At 39.4% G+C, this 19,123-nt stretch overlaps 1 protein-coding gene across 1 annotated transcript in view; it reads right to left on the bottom strand.

Annotated features, from left to right (window-relative positions):
• The window catches only part of ENTPD1 (ectonucleoside triphosphate diphosphohydrolase 1), a 94,865-nt gene extending 77,785 nt beyond the window's left edge, over positions 1–17,080 (bottom strand). The window contains exon 1 of the mRNA XM_054581281.1: positions 16,677–17,080. Within this exon, the coding sequence (XP_054437256.1) occupies positions 16,677–16,692 (16 nt within the window). The 5' untranslated portion in view covers positions 16,693–17,080. The remainder of the gene's footprint in view (positions 1–16,676) is intronic.
• Between the last annotated feature and the right edge of the window lie 2,043 nt (positions 17,081–19,123).

The following is a 19,123-nucleotide window of genomic DNA, read 5'->3' as shown; positions in this document are numbered from 1 at the left end:
CAAACAGTGATCTAATAAATATCCAGTGATACACTTATACACAAATCCAGGCTGCTTTATTTAGGTTAATTTCCCATAGTAGATGTGCTGGTTCAGAGTGCAGACATTTTTAAGGTTTAAAATAATTATAGCCAAATTTTCCTCTGAGAAAGGTTACTCCTTGCACTCTCACCAACAATTTGGGAATATTTTTTTCAACAACATTAGACATTTTTAAATAAAAAGCTTTGCCTTCTCTTATGTGAGAAATACAGCCCTGGCCAGTGCTTAGGAATCACAGAAGGGCTTCCAAAATTTATCTTGAAGATAAACTGGGATATTTTGTATAGCATATTTTTGACATCTAGGATCATTTTACATATTTTGGGATGAATCATAAGATATTGCCAATACTTGATTGTTTTTGACTTACAAAACTGTCAATTTCAAATGGTTCAGCCTAAGAAATGTATTTGTAAAATTAGAGAAGGTATTAGAGAGGTAAAGAATTGGCCAAATTGCCATTACCTTTTAAAAGTTTCTCAGTCATGTTAGAGCTATTAGTACAACCTGCTCTAATGGGAAGGCCTTCTGAGCTCCTGCTGAAGGAGTTCAGAACAGGCTTCTCAAGACGTACCATTTTGGCATGTGAATTATTTTGAGCTAAAGGCAACTGAGATCCTCAGGACTCACAGGAAACTTTTACCTCTCCCTTAAAGAATTTAAATTAGGGGCCTTTCCGATCATGAGTTATTACCAGAGATAACATTTTGTGACCTACCTATAGGACAAGGCAAACATGTAATTACTGAACATCGGTTCTTATCATCCTGAGAACGACCTTTCACCCTTCTGAAGCCCTGGCATGCCTTATCTCATCCTTAGCTCAGCATGCCATATAAAGCTCATTTTAACTTTCTGCCTCTGCACGTCTCATGTATGCCGGGTCACTGACTCTTTTATGTTTGTGGGATTCCCATATATTCGTATGTAATTAAACTTGGTTATTTTTCTCTTGTTAATGCATCTCATGTTGATTTAGTTATTAAGACCAGCTGGAAGAAACTAGAAGGATAGAGGAAAGTTTCTTAATGCCCCTCCCTATACTGCCAACCTGGTTGGATGGGTTGAGGTGAGTCAAAGTGAACCACAAAAGGGTTTGGTGGGGACCCAATCACTGGAGTCCACTGAAAGATGGTCTTCCTATAGAGAAGTACTACTGTGAAGTAGGATTTTGGAGAGAAAATATATAACAAGTAAGATTAAAAAGAAGAGAAACTTCAGGAATGCTTCGAGTGTATGAGGGACTATCCAATGAGTGGTGGCACTTGGCTAATGCTGGAAACAATTATAATCCTAATGGGGAAAGGTATATGAGGAACACCATGTTCTCTCATGGAAAAAAAAAGTACCTCTAATTGTTCAGATTATGCCCACAGATGAATTAGGGAACTAGCCTAGCATGAGTGGCAGCCATTGAGTCTGCAGGAAAATAATAGTATGTCACCAAGGTCCAAGGAGTCCAACAGGACATCAATAACAGGAGGCTTAAGCGTAACGGGAAGCATGGTATCAAGAAAAGGGGCCTTTTAAAAGGCAGCCACCAACCAGCTGGGCATGTTGGGCACATTCCTTCCCAACTCAAGAATTCAGTGTTTTTGTCACTCATAAACTACTATAATTTGCAGAGCAATTTAGAAATTCTATTTTTAGGAATTTATCCTAAAGAAATCTTCAAAGACATGCACCCAGATCGATCCACAAGCAGTTATTTATAATAGTAAAATATTTGGAAATTTCCTAAATGTTCCACAAAAAGAAATAAATATATGGTATATGTTCAAGTGATAAACTACTATCTGCAGCAATTAAAAAATATATGTTAAAAGCCATTCGATTGTTATGACAAATGATAAAGTAAAATAGAATATTGCCATTGATGTGCATGACATGGCCCAAAGTTTTTAGAAAATAAATACTAATAAAAAACAATAAAAAGTAGGAGAGGGAGGAGGGTGAGATAAAGGGTTGGGAAGTTACATAAAAAATTGAGAGTCGTGAACTTACAAAGACTTTTTATTTTTCTTATTTGCTCTCTATATACTCCCTCTTACATACTCTATATAAAAATACAAATTTTTATAATAAACTTGTATTATTTGTGTAATTTTAACATAGTGCATGTAATTAATTTTATGTTAATGAAGAGATTTGAGAAGACTCAAGTTTCTTCCAGCACTAACATTCACTGAGTCCTTTTGAAATGCCAAATGCAGAGACACCTAGACCACATTTAAATTGTGATTTCCTACTCCTAGCTTCCCAAGTTCTCCTTTAAAGTGCAAAGTTGTCCAAATCATTGGGTTTTGCAAAAAGATAGACCCTCTGAAACCATAAGGCAAGTCTGGGGAATGCAGCAGTAGGTAGGAGCCTGGAGTCTGGACTGTCTTCACAGTCTGAATCCTGGAGCGACTCACTGAGAAAGACACATTTGTAAAAACCATACTTCCTGGCCCTGGGGGTTCTGGCTTTTCTTTCACAGAAAATGTTTGCAATCTGGATGGTCTTTCAGCAGCAGGTCGCATACCTTCCTATAAAAGTTTCCATGCCTAAAACACTTTACAGATAGCTGATGGTAGAGACTGTAAAAAGGATACACAGGAGAGAAATAGGCTATTTCTAGCCGAAGTGAACATATGCTGTATTGTCTGCCAAGAGCCCATTTCCCCTTTTTCTGGCACCACAACTCTGAATTTCCTTTGACGAACCATGTCTCCCTCACACTCAATCATGTTCTTCAGATGGCACTTATTTCTCCTTAGTTCAAGGAGTGGGGCGGGTGGGGGTGGGGAGAGGGGAAAGAGAGGGAAGAAGGAGCAGTAGGATTAACTGCAGTGAGAATTTTGCTCTCAGCACTCCACCAAAAGTGCTCCTATCAAGACCACCATTGATTTCCACTGTGCTAATGGGATGATCAGTTTCACCTGACTGGACCCATGATCTGAGCATTAGCCTCAGATGACCACTTCCTCTTTATGAAATACTCTTTAGGTGGCTCTGAGAACACCATACTCTCCTAGTCTCCTAGTTTATCCCCCATCTCTCTCTCTCTCTCTCTCTCTCTCTCTCCATCTTCTTCGATGGTTTCTCCTCTTGTCTCCAGCCTGTAGAGTTTGAGCATCCCAAGACTCAGTCTTTGAAACGTCTTTTCTGTCCACACTCATTCCCTTGGTGATCTCATCCCTCCTTATCACATTGAAATCCAATCTCACTGAGTTTAACCACCACCTGACGACCCAGATTTGTATCCCCAGTCCAGTCTTCTCCCTTGAACTCCAGACTTGAATATTCATCTGCTGAATTCAAAATCTCCATGTCACATAGGCATTTCTTATTAAATAGACATTTCTTACGAAACTTAAAACATCCAAATTGAGATCCTGATCTTCCCAGCAAACCGGTTCCTCCTACAGCATTTTCCATCTCAGCTCAAGGGTGCTCCACCTTTTTAGTTTACCACGGGGCCAAAACCCTGGGGTCAGTTTCCTTTTCCCTTTATTTCCCAGCCAGATTTCATCAGAAAATACTATTGGCTCTGTCTTCAGAATAGATCCAAAATCCAATCACTTCTCACCACTTCTACTGCTACCACCTAGAACTGGATACAATCATCTCTCACCTTTACTATTAAAGTTCTCTCCCAACTGGCCTCTTCCCTTCTGCCCTTGCCCCCTTTCAGTTTACTCTTTATACAGCAGCCACAGTGACCCTATTAAAACATGAATTGGATCAATCACTCCTGTGCTCAAAACCCATGGTAGTTTCCTACTTTAAGTAAAAGCAAAGGCTAAATAATGATCTGCAAGGCACCAGAAGGTCTGTTTAGGCCAAACCTACCTCTCAGCTCTTAGCCTCCTTGCTCTCTCCTACCTAGCCACACTGGCTTCTTTGCTATTCCTTAAATACTTAATTTCTCTTCGGGACTTTGTTATTGCTTGCCTGGAATGTTCTTCCTAGAGATAGCCACTTCTTCCCTTAAGGTCTTTCTTCAAAATCACCTACTTTCTTACCATCCTATCCAAAGCTGTAATCTCCCAGCATTTCTTATTCCCCCTTTGCCTGCTTTAATTTTCTCCTTCGTACTTATCACCACATAATATACCACATATTTTACTTTTTCTTTTTTTTGGCTTATTTTCTGTCTCTCCTCACCCCTCCACCCAGAACATAAGCCCCATGAGGTTAAAGATTTTTGTTTTGTTTCCTGCTGTATCCTCAGTGCCTGGATAAGTGCTTGACACATACCCTTTGTTCAACAAATATTTGTTGAATGAATGAGTCCACCTCCCTTCTGCTGGCTCTTTCCCATCAAACAAATGCAAATTCACTCCAGCCTTAACATCCTTCCCTCAATCCAACCCATCCCACAAGTTGACTCTGTCCTGCCCTCCACCAGCTCATTGTTCCTGCTTTCTTAACTTCTGCTCTTTAACCTCTTAATATGACTAAGTATTCTACTAAATCTGTTTTTACCAAGGACATTTATAAGCACCAAATTTTCAAACACAATCACCATATTTCTTCTTCTGTAAAAGGTTCCATTAGAGGTTTTTTTTTTTGTTTTTTTTTTTTCATTTGGGGATAGGGAAGAGTACAGACTGTGGGCAGGAAACATTATAAAATACATTTTAGTTCCCAAACACATTAATTACCCTGTGGGGAAGGGATAGACAGCAGGAAGGGGTATGCTAGAAGAGCAGAAAATAAATACCTATTCTCATTTTCTTTCTTGTCTGCAACTCTCGCACTTCTTGATACATTTCTCAAAACACCCTCTCCCTTGACTACAAGATTCAGACTCTCTCCTTGGCTTTCTTGAGAAACTACCTTTTTAGGCATTCCTTCTGAATCTTTTTTCTTAAATTCTTTCTCTTCCCACCCTTTATTAATATTGGTGTTTCCTTAGTTCCCATTTTTCATCCTCGTTGTTTTCATTCTTTATGCTTTCCAGGATGACTTAACATACCCATACTTTTAACCACTGACTCCTTGCTCCAGCTCCAACTTCCATTATCTCTCAATTTCTGCCAGACCTCTCCAAGCTCTAGACCCAAATTTCTAGCAAACGACATAATATCTCTTCCTTGATGTATAAACATTCATATTTAGCACGTGCTAGGGTGAACTAATCTCCCTCCTCCCTGCTCAAATAAACTCCACTCCACCATTCCCAGTCTTACACATAAACATTTATTGACCTAACAATTCAAATCTAAAGTTGAGGACATCTTGACATCTTCTTCTCTTTCCTTCCCAACAAACCACCTAGCCCTCTAACTCAGACTCTACCTCAGAAATAGTGTCTAAATCCAGCTCCTACCATCTATCCCCATTTAATGCCTTAGGCGCAGGTCCCCATCATCTCTCACATACTGGACTATTGCAGGAGCCCGATACTTGTCTCCCCTCATTGCTCACCAACTTTTTCATTTATTCCCTAAACTAACACCAGACACACAAAGCCAAATCTTATGACCACTGATTATAATAACATAAATAAAAATACTTTGTAACACTCTCCCATATTCCCGTGAAAATATACATCTGTGTCCTAAAAGAAATTGTTTTCCCCCCCATTATAATTAAGAAACGGCACTAATGGCCAGGATCACCTCTTCTGAGACAAAACAGCATGACCAGGGCTAAGTAAGTAGAGGACTTATTTGGCCCTTCCAACACCTATTAACTTGAGAATAACTAAAGTGCACTGCGGGAGAAAGCAACATAGTGGAATGGGAATTCTTTGGGAAATCTTGGGTTTGTTGTTTTGTCTGTCTTTGTTTTGTTTGGGTATTGGTTATTGCCTCTAACCTGGTAGCCATGTGTCCACCATGAGTATAAAGAAACTTTACAAGTGATCTCCAACAAAAGGCATTACTTGGGCAAGGTACTAAATGAAACAGGAACTCACTTCCCAGTTCAACAGAGGTTTGCTCTCAGTAAGGAAGGGGCAAAAGCAACAAAGTGGAACCAGAGAAGGGTACTTCCTGAACACATTTCTATCCCTGGACAACAATATTGACAGAATTTTGACTAGCCTTTCTATCCTCTGAAACATGGTTATATGATGATAGGACTTTTGTCTTTCTTGTATCTGAATGAGCTTTTTCTGGCTAGAAGATTGTCTTCTCACATAGAAGGCAAATCAAGCATTTGGAGATTGTATTCTTCTAGGATGCAAACAGATCTGAAGGAGCCAAGGGCAAGACCCTGCATTCCAACCCTCTAACATTGGATAGCAATGACTTTAAATCCTTTTAGAATAAGGTGAAAATACACATATTCATTTACACACATAAAAAAAAACAAACTCTTTTCTTTCAAGGATAAGACTTTAGATTTGATAAATTTTGCAACAAAGTAGAAAGAATGAAAGAGGGAAAGATGTCCTCCAAAATAGATATGATGCAGGAAAGAATGCAAAATTTGTCTTTGTTTACTTTTTTAGTTAGATACAAGAGTATGTTGCTGTGAGAACAGAGTAAACTAAGACAAAAAAATTCATGGAAACTAAAAACATTGTCACTGAATGAAAGTTTATATTGGAGATAATTAAGGAAAATTGAATTAGTATGTAGAGTACAGTCTTAGGAAAACATTCTCAGAATACAAAGAAAAATAAATGAAGAAAAGGAAGGAAGTACAGGTGGGAGGGAGGGAAGAAGAAGGGTGGGAGAGAGGGGGGGAGGAAGGGAGGGAGGGAGGAAGGAAGGAAAGAGGAAGGAAAGAAGGACGGAAGGAAGGAAGGAAGGAAGGAGAGAGGAAGGAAGGAAGGAGAAAGGAAGGATGGAGGAAGGAAGGAAGAAAGAAAGAAGAGGAGGAAAGAAAAAGAAAGGGAAGGGGGAAGAAAGACACCATTCAGGTTGAAAAAAAGCTGTCCTCAAACGTTATAGAATCAAACTTGTCAAAGCAATGGTGGATTATCTCCAATTACTTCAGGGAGATAAGATTTCTATATTTAGACGAGTTGACACTCTCTTACCACATGGATACCCTTTCTAAAAATTACTTTGGTATTTCTATCAGATCATTATGAAAGAAACCAAAATTAAGACCTTAAGAATGGGGAAAGGCACAGTGAGAAAATAACTATTTTGAAGTCAATTAAATTCATGGAGTGGTGAATTTGATGATTGATATCTAAATAAAAAGTTAAAACCCCATGAAATAAATGACCATTAGAATTTTCAGTATTGGAATTTATAACACTAGCTTAAGTAAAATAAGAAAGGAAAACACAGGAAACAAAAGCTCTTAAATTCTTACCTTTCATAACAGTCTCAAAAGCTACCATTGTTCATTACTTTGATATTAAGATACACATAAGCTCAGGAACGTTTTTCTTTTAATATTTAAGATATTATATCTATAGATAAGAATAAAAATAAATGTCTGTTATCCACAGCTTTGTAGAAATATATATACAAAGAAACAAAAGTCCAGAGTCTATATAGCAAAGAGCATTATATGAGAAAACATTAAACACCAGAGAGAATAAAACAAGAATGGCCAATAAAATAAATGTAAACTGAATTCCTCCATGAAAACAGAAACTCAAATTGGATTTTAATAGCCAATATTTTACAGAGGATTTTCATTTTGGTAGAAATTGACAAGTTGATCCTAAAATTCACATGGAAATTCAAGGGACCCTTAATAGTCAAAAAAATCTTGGAAAAAGAAAACATAATTGAAAGATTCATATTTCTTGATTTCAAAACACTACAGAGTTATAGTAATCAGAGAGTATAGAACTGACACAAGGATAGACATATGGGTTGTGGAAGAGAACTGAGAGTCCAGAAGTAAACACTCACATTTACAGGTAAAGGAGGGGTAAATGGGGATGGTAAGAGACTTTACTTTGGTCGGCGCGCAGATGATGTTTTGTTGAGTTGTACACTTGAAACCTGTATGGTTTTGTTAACCAATGTCAACCCAACAAACTCAATTTTTGAAAGAGTCTCCCTCTTCCTCCCACTTATAGGAACATTTGTGACTACATTTAGGGCCTACCTGCATAATCCGGGATAATCTCAATTCAAGATCCTTAATTTAATCAAATCCAAAACCCTTTTTTCTCCCATATAAAGGTAACATTCACATATTTTAGGGATTCGGAGCTATAACCTTTGCAGCCTACTAGCTACTATGTCAACCAAAAAAAGAGGTAAAAGAAAGACTGGCCAGGTCGCTCAGTTGGCTAGAACATCATGCTTATATACCAATGTTGCAGGTTCCATCCCGATCAGGGCACACACAAGAAGCAACCAATGAATGCATAAATAAGTGGAACAACAAGTCATTGTTTCTCTCCCTCTCTCTCTCCCCCCCCCCCACCTCTATCTCTCTAAAATCAAATTTTAAAAAATTTAAAAAGAAGAAAGAGAAAGAAAATATATGAAAAAGTCTTTATGATTATTTCCAAGTTTACCAAAATAAAAAAATAAAAAAGGCATTAATCAAAATATGACATTAACAGTTTATTCAGCTTAAATTAGAAAATATGAGTACCACACTATTAATTTTTATTTACCAACCCTTGTTCACTGGGAACTTATGGGGTCCTCCCTACCCTACCTTCTTAGTGCAATATCTAAAAAATTATTTTTGCTGATGACACATCACTTCAGATGTCTTTTTGTGCACGTGTCTGATTCTGTATCCACTGAGCAATACTGTCCTGATTTCATGGTTCAGAAATTCTAACCCCCACCTCCTAAGTCCTGCCAACAGACCTACCTCCTGACTCTGGCCTCCTGGAGTCTACCATGGTTGCTTGGGAGGGAAAGAATTGGTAATTTTCACACACACGCATTCCTTACTTCCTAAAGTTATGTAACTATTCAAGGCTCAGCTGCCTAAGATGCTACCTTAGAACTTTATCTGACCTTCTTTTATCTTTCCCAAGACTTTAACTCCTAAGGCTCCTTTCTGTATCACTTTACATTCCTTTTATATTCTCAACTCTCCATTACCCATCCTTCCCTTTTCTAATAATCCCCTATAAAAATGACTCACATCTCATTTTTTTCCCCTGGAACTGAAATTCTCTTAGGTATCAATAAAAGTATACAAAAGTACATTCTGGAAAAAAACTATACAAAAGTAAATGCATATACACTATAACTTTGCATAGGAGAAAATCACAGTTGGGGAAGGATTACCATATAATTTAAATGACTGGATAGATTTATAAATACCCAATTTTATATCTTTAAAACAGAATATATCTTATTCACAAGTGTTAATAGGTTTATAAAAAGTCACTATATACTTAGGTACATAGAAGCTTCAGAAACTATAAAGTTATATTCTTTATTATGAAATAAAATTAAAAATTAATTAAAATTAATTGTTTAAATAAAAATAGCAATTACTTGGAACTTAAAAAAATTATTATCCTGGGTAAAAGAGATATTAAAAATGCAATATCAGACTACTTTGAAAACTACAACACCACAGATAAAACATGTATTGGATCTATTCCTAGCTATAAGTCTCTCTATAAAACACTAAGATTCAGGAAAATAATTTCAAATATGGCAGAAAAACTTGAATATATTTATTTTATGAAAAGCTCATATAAATTAATTTAAAAAATAAAATCCAAATAAGTAATAAACAGGCAAGGGATGTAAACAGACACAATACAAGAGAAGAAGTATTTATGTGAAAAATATCAAATTTACTAGTAATTAAAGATTTTAAAGTAATTAATTTACACATTTAGAGTAATTAATTTAAAAATTAAAACAACATAAAAGTATATAATATTATTTTAAAAACAACAACACCAAAACTATCAAAAATGCAGCAAAACAGAAACTCCTATGGGAGCATGAAGGATCCACTGTTAAGGATAGCAACTTAGCAATAGTAATCAAGAACTTCAAAGAACATTTACATGTTTTAGTCCAGTAATTCTACCTCTAGGACTCTATCCTGAGCATGCAACTCAAATATTGCACAGCATCAAGCACAAAGATGTTTACTGGAAATGGCAACAATCTAAATATTCAATAACAGTAGAATATTTACATAAATGATGTGACTATAAAAATTATGCTACAAAGACTATGCTTCATGGCGACACTGTATTGTATATATGCACAAGTTTAAAAGCCAGGCTTTAAAATTGTAGATATATGCAGCCTAAGCATCACAACGCTGTCTCATAATTTTCCAAGGTCTTAGTCAAGTAAATGCTGAAACTACGTAGGCATATACTGAATAAAAGGACTTGCAAGAAAATACACCAAAGTTTTGTCATGAGTGATTATTTTTCTTCTCTTCCCAAATCTATATTTTCACATTGTCTTTAATGGGCATGTGCCATATTACTTACACCCTCACAGACAAGAAGAAATTGTCTACATTATTCCTATAAATTGAAAGGAAACAACTCTTTTTGTAGAGAATGTGTTGTCACTGTTCCTGGGTCTCTGAAGTCATTTTGGTATTCTAGCACAAAAACTGCCGGATAAAAGCATGTCAGACAGCTTATCCCATCTTCTTTTCTCCAACAATTTATTTTTCCTGATAATTCCTTCAGTTTTGCAAACCTATAGAAATTCTGTCTGTCCTCGCTTCCCTCTGCACCTGGGATGCCCCCCCCTCCTTTACTTCGGCAGCGTGGAGATGATGCCCCAGGCATGCTGTTCCCAGTCTCAGAGCCCTGAGTCCCTGCTACCCCCAGTTCCCTGAGATTCCAATCACCCAGCAAAGGGTTCTGGAAGCAGAATGTTCTGCTCCAGACCTTTGCAGCATTGGAGGCAGGGAATAAAAGTAGGTTAAGAAAACTTGGAGATATGGAGAAAAGGTGGGAAATACTTAGAAAATCCAATGCAGGGACTCTTGATGCATAATAGTTTTGTGCAATAAAGATTCTGACTTGTTTCTTGTATGGCAAATTGGGGGCCTCAACTTCCTGTTCTGGACATAAATTAACTGAATGAATGAGTGAATTATGCTTCCTATTATCCTGCAATGACATAGCTCATCAGGGACTCAAAGTGATGGCTAGAGGAGGGATTGGTCATTTGGTACTAAAATAAGCCCTGAGATTAAGGCATGCAAGAACCCCATAATGTAGTTAGTCAAAGTGTGGCCTATGTGGCTTAAGAACAGACACATAGATCAATGGAACAGAATAGAGAGCCAAGAAACAGACCCATGTCTCTATAGTCAATCAATATTTGACAAAGGGGACAGAAGCATAAAATAGAGTAAAAATAGCTTCTTCAACAAATGGTTTTGGGAGAGCTGGACAGCTACATGCAAAAAATTGAAATTTGACCACCAACTTATACCATACACACGCAAAAAAAACTCAAGATGGATAAAAGACTTAAATATAAGTCACAATACCATAAAAGTCCTAGAGGAGAACATAGGCAGGAAACTCTCAGATATTCCACACAGCAATATTCACTGATATGTCCCCTAGAGCAAGGGACATAAAGGAAAAAATAAATAAATGGGACTTCATCAAGATAAGGAGCTTCTGCATGGCTAAAGGAAACAGCAAAATGAAAAGGGAACCAACCGTATGGGAAACTATATTTGCCAATGATACCTTGGACAGGGTTTAGATCTCCAAAATATGTAAAGAACTCACACAACTCCATCCCAGGACGACAAACAATTCAATTAAAAAATGGGCAAAGGACCTAAACAGACACTTCTCCAAGGAGGACATACATAGGGCCCAGAGACATATGAAAGGATGCTCCTCATCACTAGCCATCAAAGATATGCAAATTAACATCGCAATGAGATACTACTTCGCACCAGTCAGAATGGCTATCATAACCAAATCAACAAACAACAAGTGCTGGCGAGGTTGTAGAGAAAAGTGAACCCTAGTACACTGTTGGTGGGAATGCAGACTGGTGCAGCCACTGTGGAAAACAGTTTGGAATTTCCTCAAAAAGCTGAAAACGGAACTGTCTTTTGACCCAGCCGTTCCTCTGCTGGGATTATACCCTAAGAATCCCTAATCACCAGTTCAAAAGAACCTATGCACCCCAATGTTCATAGCAGCGCAATTTACAATAGCCAAGTGCTGGAAGCAACCTAAGTGCCCATCAGTAAATGAGTGGATCAAAAAACTGGTACATTTACACAATGGAATACTATGCAGCAGAAAGAAAGAAAGAGCTACTACCCTTTGAGACCGCATGGATGGAACTGGAGAGCATTATGCTAAGCGAAATAAGCCAGGGGGCGAAAGACAAATACCATATGATCTCACCTATTAGTGGAACCTAATCAACAAAACAAACAAGCAAGCAAAATATAACCAGCAACATTGAAAGAAAAAACAACAACAACAATAGTAACAAAAGGGAAGGAGGGAGGGAGGAGGTAATGGGGAAAAGAAGAGGAAGGGTCAAATCAAGGAACATGTATAAAGGACCCATGGACAAAGCCAAAGTGGGGAAGGATTGAGGGTGGGGCGGGGGAAAGTGGTGGCGGGAAAATGGAGACAAATGTATTTGTACAATAATAAAAAAAAATGTGGCCTATGGCTGAGTAGCATTACCGTCACTTGACAGTTTGTTAGAAATGCAGAATCTCAGGTCCCCTCCAGAGCTACTGGATCAGAATCTGCATTTTAACAAGACCTCCAATTTCACAGAAGCCCGTCAAAGTTTGAGAAACACTGCCTCGGGACATGTACACATGTTCACCAAGACAAAGCTAGTGCTTCTGGTCTCATGCATTTCCATTAAACCATCAAGAGGTTTGATGGCTCTTCACCACAGGGGCCGCCCTCTATTTTGACCTTGCTGCAAACTGCTCCAGGGAACACAGCCCACAATGGAACACGTCCTCTCGGACTGATCCAAGGTCTCACCACTCTTTAGGGCTGAACCCAGCACCACCCAGCTGGAAAGTAGGATTACATGCTAATGCCCTTGGGCACAATCGCTGGCTAAAGAGAGAGCAGAAGAAACCCAAAAGGCAACGCAAGGGAGAAAGTACTCGTAAAATGGAGTTTAGCCAAGTAAAAGCATGTAAAAAACTAATCATTGGCATCTATAAAAACTATTTACCACGTGTGCCTAATGACCACGCAAGATAATTGTGATTAAGGGAATCATTTAATATGCAGCTGATTACTTTGTAAAGGCTTATTTGATTACATGATTGGTAATGCCAAAAAGTTTTTTAAAGATTTTATTTATTTTTAGAAAGAGGAGAGGGGAGGAAAAAAGGGAGGGAGAAAAACATCGATGTGTGAGAGAAACATCAATCAGTTGCCTCTTGCATGCCCCCAACCCTCAGTCAGGGACCTGGCCCACAACCCAGGCCTGTGCCCTGATTGGGAACAGAAACAGTGCTCTTTCAGTTCTCAGGACAGCGTCCAACCACTGAGCCACACTAGTCAAGGCCTGGTAATCCCAAATTTCTAGTCAGGGCTAAACTTTGGACTTCTGCCTCTAAATCTCCAGAATGCACATGTAAAGAGATTCCCTGCTCAGAACTTGCAAAAGGTAAAAGAGCTGTTTACTTTCAAATCTGAGCTGTGATTTTGCTCAGACTCAGAAGGGGCTTGTTGTGGGCACCAGACTCTACTCATCTTTCTACATCCAACTAAAGTGTTCTACCCTTCAGGAAGCTCTCCCAGAAATGAATCCTCCGTATTCTCTTTCAGGGCATTTTCTTTGGATTTGTATTACAGACATTAGGAGGTAGGAGAACTTTTGCAGTAGGAACCCAGGCTTTGCAGCCGAACTACATAGGTCTAAATTCCCCCTCTGCCTATTACTAGCTGTGTGACCTTGGCCATGTAACTTCCCTTCACAGCTGTCAGATGCAGAAACCTACACCACAGGTATATTCTGAAGATTACATGAGACAATGCATTAAAAAATTACAGTACCTGGCACATATAAATACTGAATCAATGTCAGCTACTATTACTAGCACTTCACCAAGTCTGGCTTCAATTAGAGTTGATTGTATATAAGTCTGTCTTTCCTACTAGACTGTGAGCAAACTGTTTATATCACACACATCTGGCATAGCAACTTACAAATGGTAGACACAATAATATTTGTCAAATTGGTTTGAACGTATGCCAAGAAGAGGAAAGGGAGGGCGCTAGAAGCAAATTTAATGTACTTCATGATTTTACCCAGGGCCAACCTCTGTAGTGTTTGTTTTCTTCTATTACTAGAGTCCATTGTTTTAGACTATGCTATAGTCTAAATGGGTCTGGGGAGACATTATTTCTGGAACCAGATACTTTATTCAGAGAGAGTGAGGTTGTTCTGTGAGGTATCTGAAAGACTGTCCAAACTGGGCGCCCTGGCATGGGGTCACCTCAGCTTTGAATATCACTCACCTAGTAGGGATGCATTTTGTTTTTCAACACATTTATTTAGAGGGATGACTTTACAGATTGCACAGAAGCTGTATGTACCAGCGGGAGCTCTACAGCACACTCCAAGGTCCCCTCTTAAACAAGCCTCCTGACTCTAGGATGAAGATCAACTAAAATGATGCTTAGTTTACTAAATATTTATTGAGTGCCCATTATATGCTGAACATGCTCTAAACACTGAAGATCCGAAGGTGACTAAAGAAATTACAGTTGTGGGATGGGGGAGGCAATGCAGAGGGCAGGGAGGTAGACAAATAGGACAAGCCTCAGGCATTCAGTGGCGGGGTACTGTAGAAACATCCAAGCCAGAGCCGAATCCAGGGCTCAGAGGGTTAGAGAAGGCTTACCAGGGAAACTAACAACCAGGGTAAGGCTTGAAGGAGTGATTGCAACAGCTAACATTTATTGAGTACATACTATATGCAGAAGGCCCTGTTCTGAGAACCTTTCATGAATCCCTCATTTAGTCCTTACAGCAACCCTCTGAGGTAGATATTATATCCTCTTCATTTTATAGATGAGGAAACTGAGGCACACAGTAAATGATGGAGCTGAGATTCAAAGCCAGATAATATGGCTCCAGACTAAAGGGGAAGGAGAGAGCGAGATAGGCCTTCAAGAAAAAGATAAGCTTCTTGCAACAGTCTGGGAGGGAGGAAAGAAGCAAGGTCTTTTGGGGAACTGAAAGTGGCTGGGGGGAGGGACAAAAGTACCCTGATGACTAGGCTTGCTGCTTAGAGGGGAAACCAGACACAGGGGATTTCTAGTTTAGCTGTGTGATTCTTGTCCTCGAGCCCCTCCTGGCCTCAGTCTCTCCCTTTTGTAAAAGACAATAATGACAATACCCAGGGTCCACCGTAGAGAAGGGCCGTGGGTACCAAATGAGAAAGAAGTATGCTAACTTGATAGAAAAGTACAAATTCCTTCCCAGACTTGCAGTTTCACCAGTATCACTACACCAATAGATTCAAGGTTTTGCAAACCTGGAATCGACAGTGGCAGGGTAGTAGCGAGAGCCTTGGGGCTAGAGCAACAGTGTGGGGAACAGAAAGGCCGGCGGACAGACACTGTCCCATCACCTGCATCCAAATTCACCACTTGCTGTGTGATCCCAAGGTAAGCTAGCTACTCTCCCACTGCCTCAACTCCGTCATCTATAAAATGGGGATGGTGACATAGCACTCATTCCATAAATTAACATGAGTAATTAATACCACCTGTAGCATGCTTAGAACAGCTCCCGGCACAGAGTAAAGACGTAGTAAACGTTAACGGCTATCATTATTATGATTATTAAGATATCTGTCAGTTGTTCATCCCACTCCTCCACATTCCATGTGATAAAATGTGTGAGGATATTAGAAATTAGAGAGGATGAAGAAGGTTTGCAACCCCACGCACCCACGCTGCTGCAGAGATTCCTCTTGGCTCCCACAGACTGGCAAGCAGCTAGCTTTCCGTCCCGGCAGAAAATGCCCAAAAGAGGTAAAAGACAGAGACTGCACACCATTTGTGCAAAGCAGGCTGCTCTTGTAGTTTTTAGATAAAATCTAAATATAGTCAGTCAAATATGCCTTGCTTTTTTAAGATAAAACTGTTCTTCTCCAGCCCTCCATCCCTTCTCTCCCCGGCCTCCCTCGCCCTCCATACAAGTACACACTTCCAGGCTGCTTCCAAGAAACTTTCAGTCTTTTGCAAGACATTCTCTCGGGTCCTGTTGTGACAGCCTCTTGCCACATTAACTTCTCCAACTCCCTGCAGAGAAGCTTTTGCTAACTTCACAACAGGAAAGCACTCAGGAAATTCAAGAACAAAACAAATCTGCACACCGAGCCCAGCATCGTCCAGCAAATACGCTGAGGTACACCGACCTACCGAAGCAAGATGACTCTGGACTATAAATGAAGCAGCTGCCTCTTAAACTGCAAGGGGACGGAAGAAGTCGTTTACTTCTTAAAAAAAAATCTGAATATAAATGAATAATGAATATTCATGAGCCCCTTCAGCTGCCACAAGAGCCACCGTAGACAACAACCAAGGGGCTTTGCTTCTTAAAAAGTTTCCCAAAGTTCTTTCTCTGCCTCCTCTCAGAAGGAGAGGGTGGGAAAGTTCATTTAGGGCTTTTTGCCTCTTGCTTTTTCAAGTACTTGCTTTTGGTCTGGTTTTTATTTTTTCCTCTTTTTTTCTTTTTTCTTTTCTTTTTTGTCCTTAAGGATTCGGATCAAATCAATTTTGCTCTTACCCTTTACATCTTCCATAATTGGCAGCTTTTGTTTTCTTCCTCTTTGCTCTTTTTTTTTTTTTTTCAGCCTCTGCTTGCTGTGGTCGGTCTCTGTGAGAGAGGTACTCAAGGAACAGAGATATAACAGACCCTCCGACTCGTGGGCGGGGCTAAATTAGCCGGCCCGTTTAGGAAGGAACCTTAAACTCAGTCTCTTTCATTGACTGGAAACGACAGATTGGTCTTCGGTGGAAAAGCCCTGCCGCTCATTTCCGTAAAGCTACAAGAAGGCTTCCCAGGGTTGTAACTTTTTGTATTCGTGTTCAAACGTCTCGCGCGCGCTCTCTTCCTCTCTCATTGTTACAGAAATCCATTTCCCCCCTTGCGAAATGTAACTTGGCTGCAAGCAAAAATGCTGTTTACTTATGCAATTTTGAAGCCAGATAACAAGAAACTTGTTACCTTGATACCCACTGGGAAAATTGGGATGCAGGGGTAGTTCTTCCTGCACCCCGAGACTGATCACTTCTGATCCCTGATGAACAATCCCGTTTCGAGACTTATTAGACCGGAGGAGCAGCGGATCACCCAAGCGACCGACCGGGATGCCGAGTCAGAAGTCCTGTAATTGGAGGGAAGGCTAGATGGAACAGCGAGGAGGCCGCTTGCAGGGAACAGCTCACGAGCCGCACTGACCCAAGTTGTACACATTTTTTTTTTCCTTCCAAACTATGACCTCCTGCCTCTGAAGTCTTCTGAGCAGGAATTGCTACACCCAGGCTTTGCCAAGATGACCCAAATGCTGATAAGATGCTGACAAAAAGATTTTCAAAACTGTATATGAAGTTATTTTTGAAATCAGCACAAGAGCTAATCCCTCTCAGAGGCAAGTGAGTCCTAAAGTCCCAAGGCTGCCTGGGGAGCTTCTCCCTTGAAGAGGCTACCAGAAACCTTAGCATTTTAGGTTTGAAAGCAACCTCAGACATTTAGTCTAACCCAGGTTAGGGATGTGGAACAATTAAGCCACACATATTCAAAAAGATAAAGAGCAGGTAGCTGGTCTCTCTTATTTGCTACCATGCTGGCCGGCACCTAATGCAGTTTCTCCCACGGTGCAGGCTCACGAGAAATATTCGATGAGTGGTTGAATAAATGAATGGCAGCAAAGCAGGAATACAGATCTGGTTCCTGATTCCCAGTTACGTTCTTTTTCTGCATTGCTTCTCCAGAATGAGAATTTTTGTCTAAAGTCGAATATACTGTAAGACATTTTGTTCACATAAACCAGTAAATTTTTGACCATCAAAGATTGTATTTGACTCTATATAGAAAATATATTCTTAACTATATAGTTATGTGCCACTTAATGACACGTGGTATGTTCTGAGAAATGCAGTGTTTGGCAATTTCCTCCTTGTGCCAAAATGATAAGAGTGAATTTACACACACGTAGATGGGATAGCCCACTACACACCTAGGTTATATGGTCAAGACTATTGTTTCTGGGTACAAGCCTGAACAGCATGTTACTGTTCCAAACAACAGATTAAATCAAGCAAAAGCCAAAATGATGCAACCAAGAAACACGCTAAACATAAGATGTATGAGGTCGCTGCCGCATAACACTGCATACTGTTTTACAGCAAACTTTTTTTATGTAAGTAGTACACTCTAACATAATAAAAAGTATAGTATAGTAAATACATAAACCAGTAGCATAGTTATTATAATTATCAAGTATGCTTTTATACAATTAGCAGTGCAGTAGCTTTGTTTATACCAGCATCACCACAAACACTTGAGTAATGCATTGTGCTCTGATGTTTCCATGGTTACGACATTCACTAGGTGATAAGAATTTTTTAGCTCCATTATAATCTTATGGGACCACTTTTGTGTATGCAATCCGTTATGGACCAAAACATCATTCTTTGGTGCATGCCTGCAATTTCAATCATTTTTATTTTTTTAAAGGTTTTATTTATTTATTTTTAGAAATAGGGGAAGGGAAGGAAACTTTGATCTGTGAGAGAAACATTGGTTGGTTGCCTCTTGCACCCCCCCAAATGGGGACCCAGCCCACAATACAGACATGTGCCCTGACCCAGAACCGAACAGGCAACCTTTTGGTTCACAGGCTGGTGCTCAATCCACTGAGCCACACCAGCCAGGGCAACTTTTATTTTTTGATAAAGGCAAGGCTGACTTTTTAATTTAGGCATCTCTGTTGTGACTTTGCACAGTGACTGCCCCATGGTATGTGCTCAATAAATGTTTGGTGCCTTAATTTGGGTCTGTACAACAAAACTCTTTATCTTACTAAATAGCTCATAGTTACAGAATTTTGCATTTATAACAACAACTACTTATAGTAAATGAAAAAAAAAACAATGTATGACTCCTCGAGAGCCAGTTTAGACTCCATCTCTAATAAAGAACATTGGTTTGATATTCCTCCTACTGTCATA

Source organism: Pteronotus mesoamericanus, unplaced genomic scaffold (assembly GCF_021234165.1).
Source record: "Pteronotus mesoamericanus isolate MK-2021 breed Mesoamerican mustached bat unplaced genomic scaffold, CSHL_Meso_final contig_657, whole genome shotgun sequence".
NCBI lineage: Eukaryota > Metazoa > Chordata > Mammalia > Chiroptera > Mormoopidae > Pteronotus > Pteronotus mesoamericanus.
The sequence above is the reverse complement of the archived record's forward strand: the minus strand, read 5'-3'. Positions and strand labels throughout refer to the sequence as shown.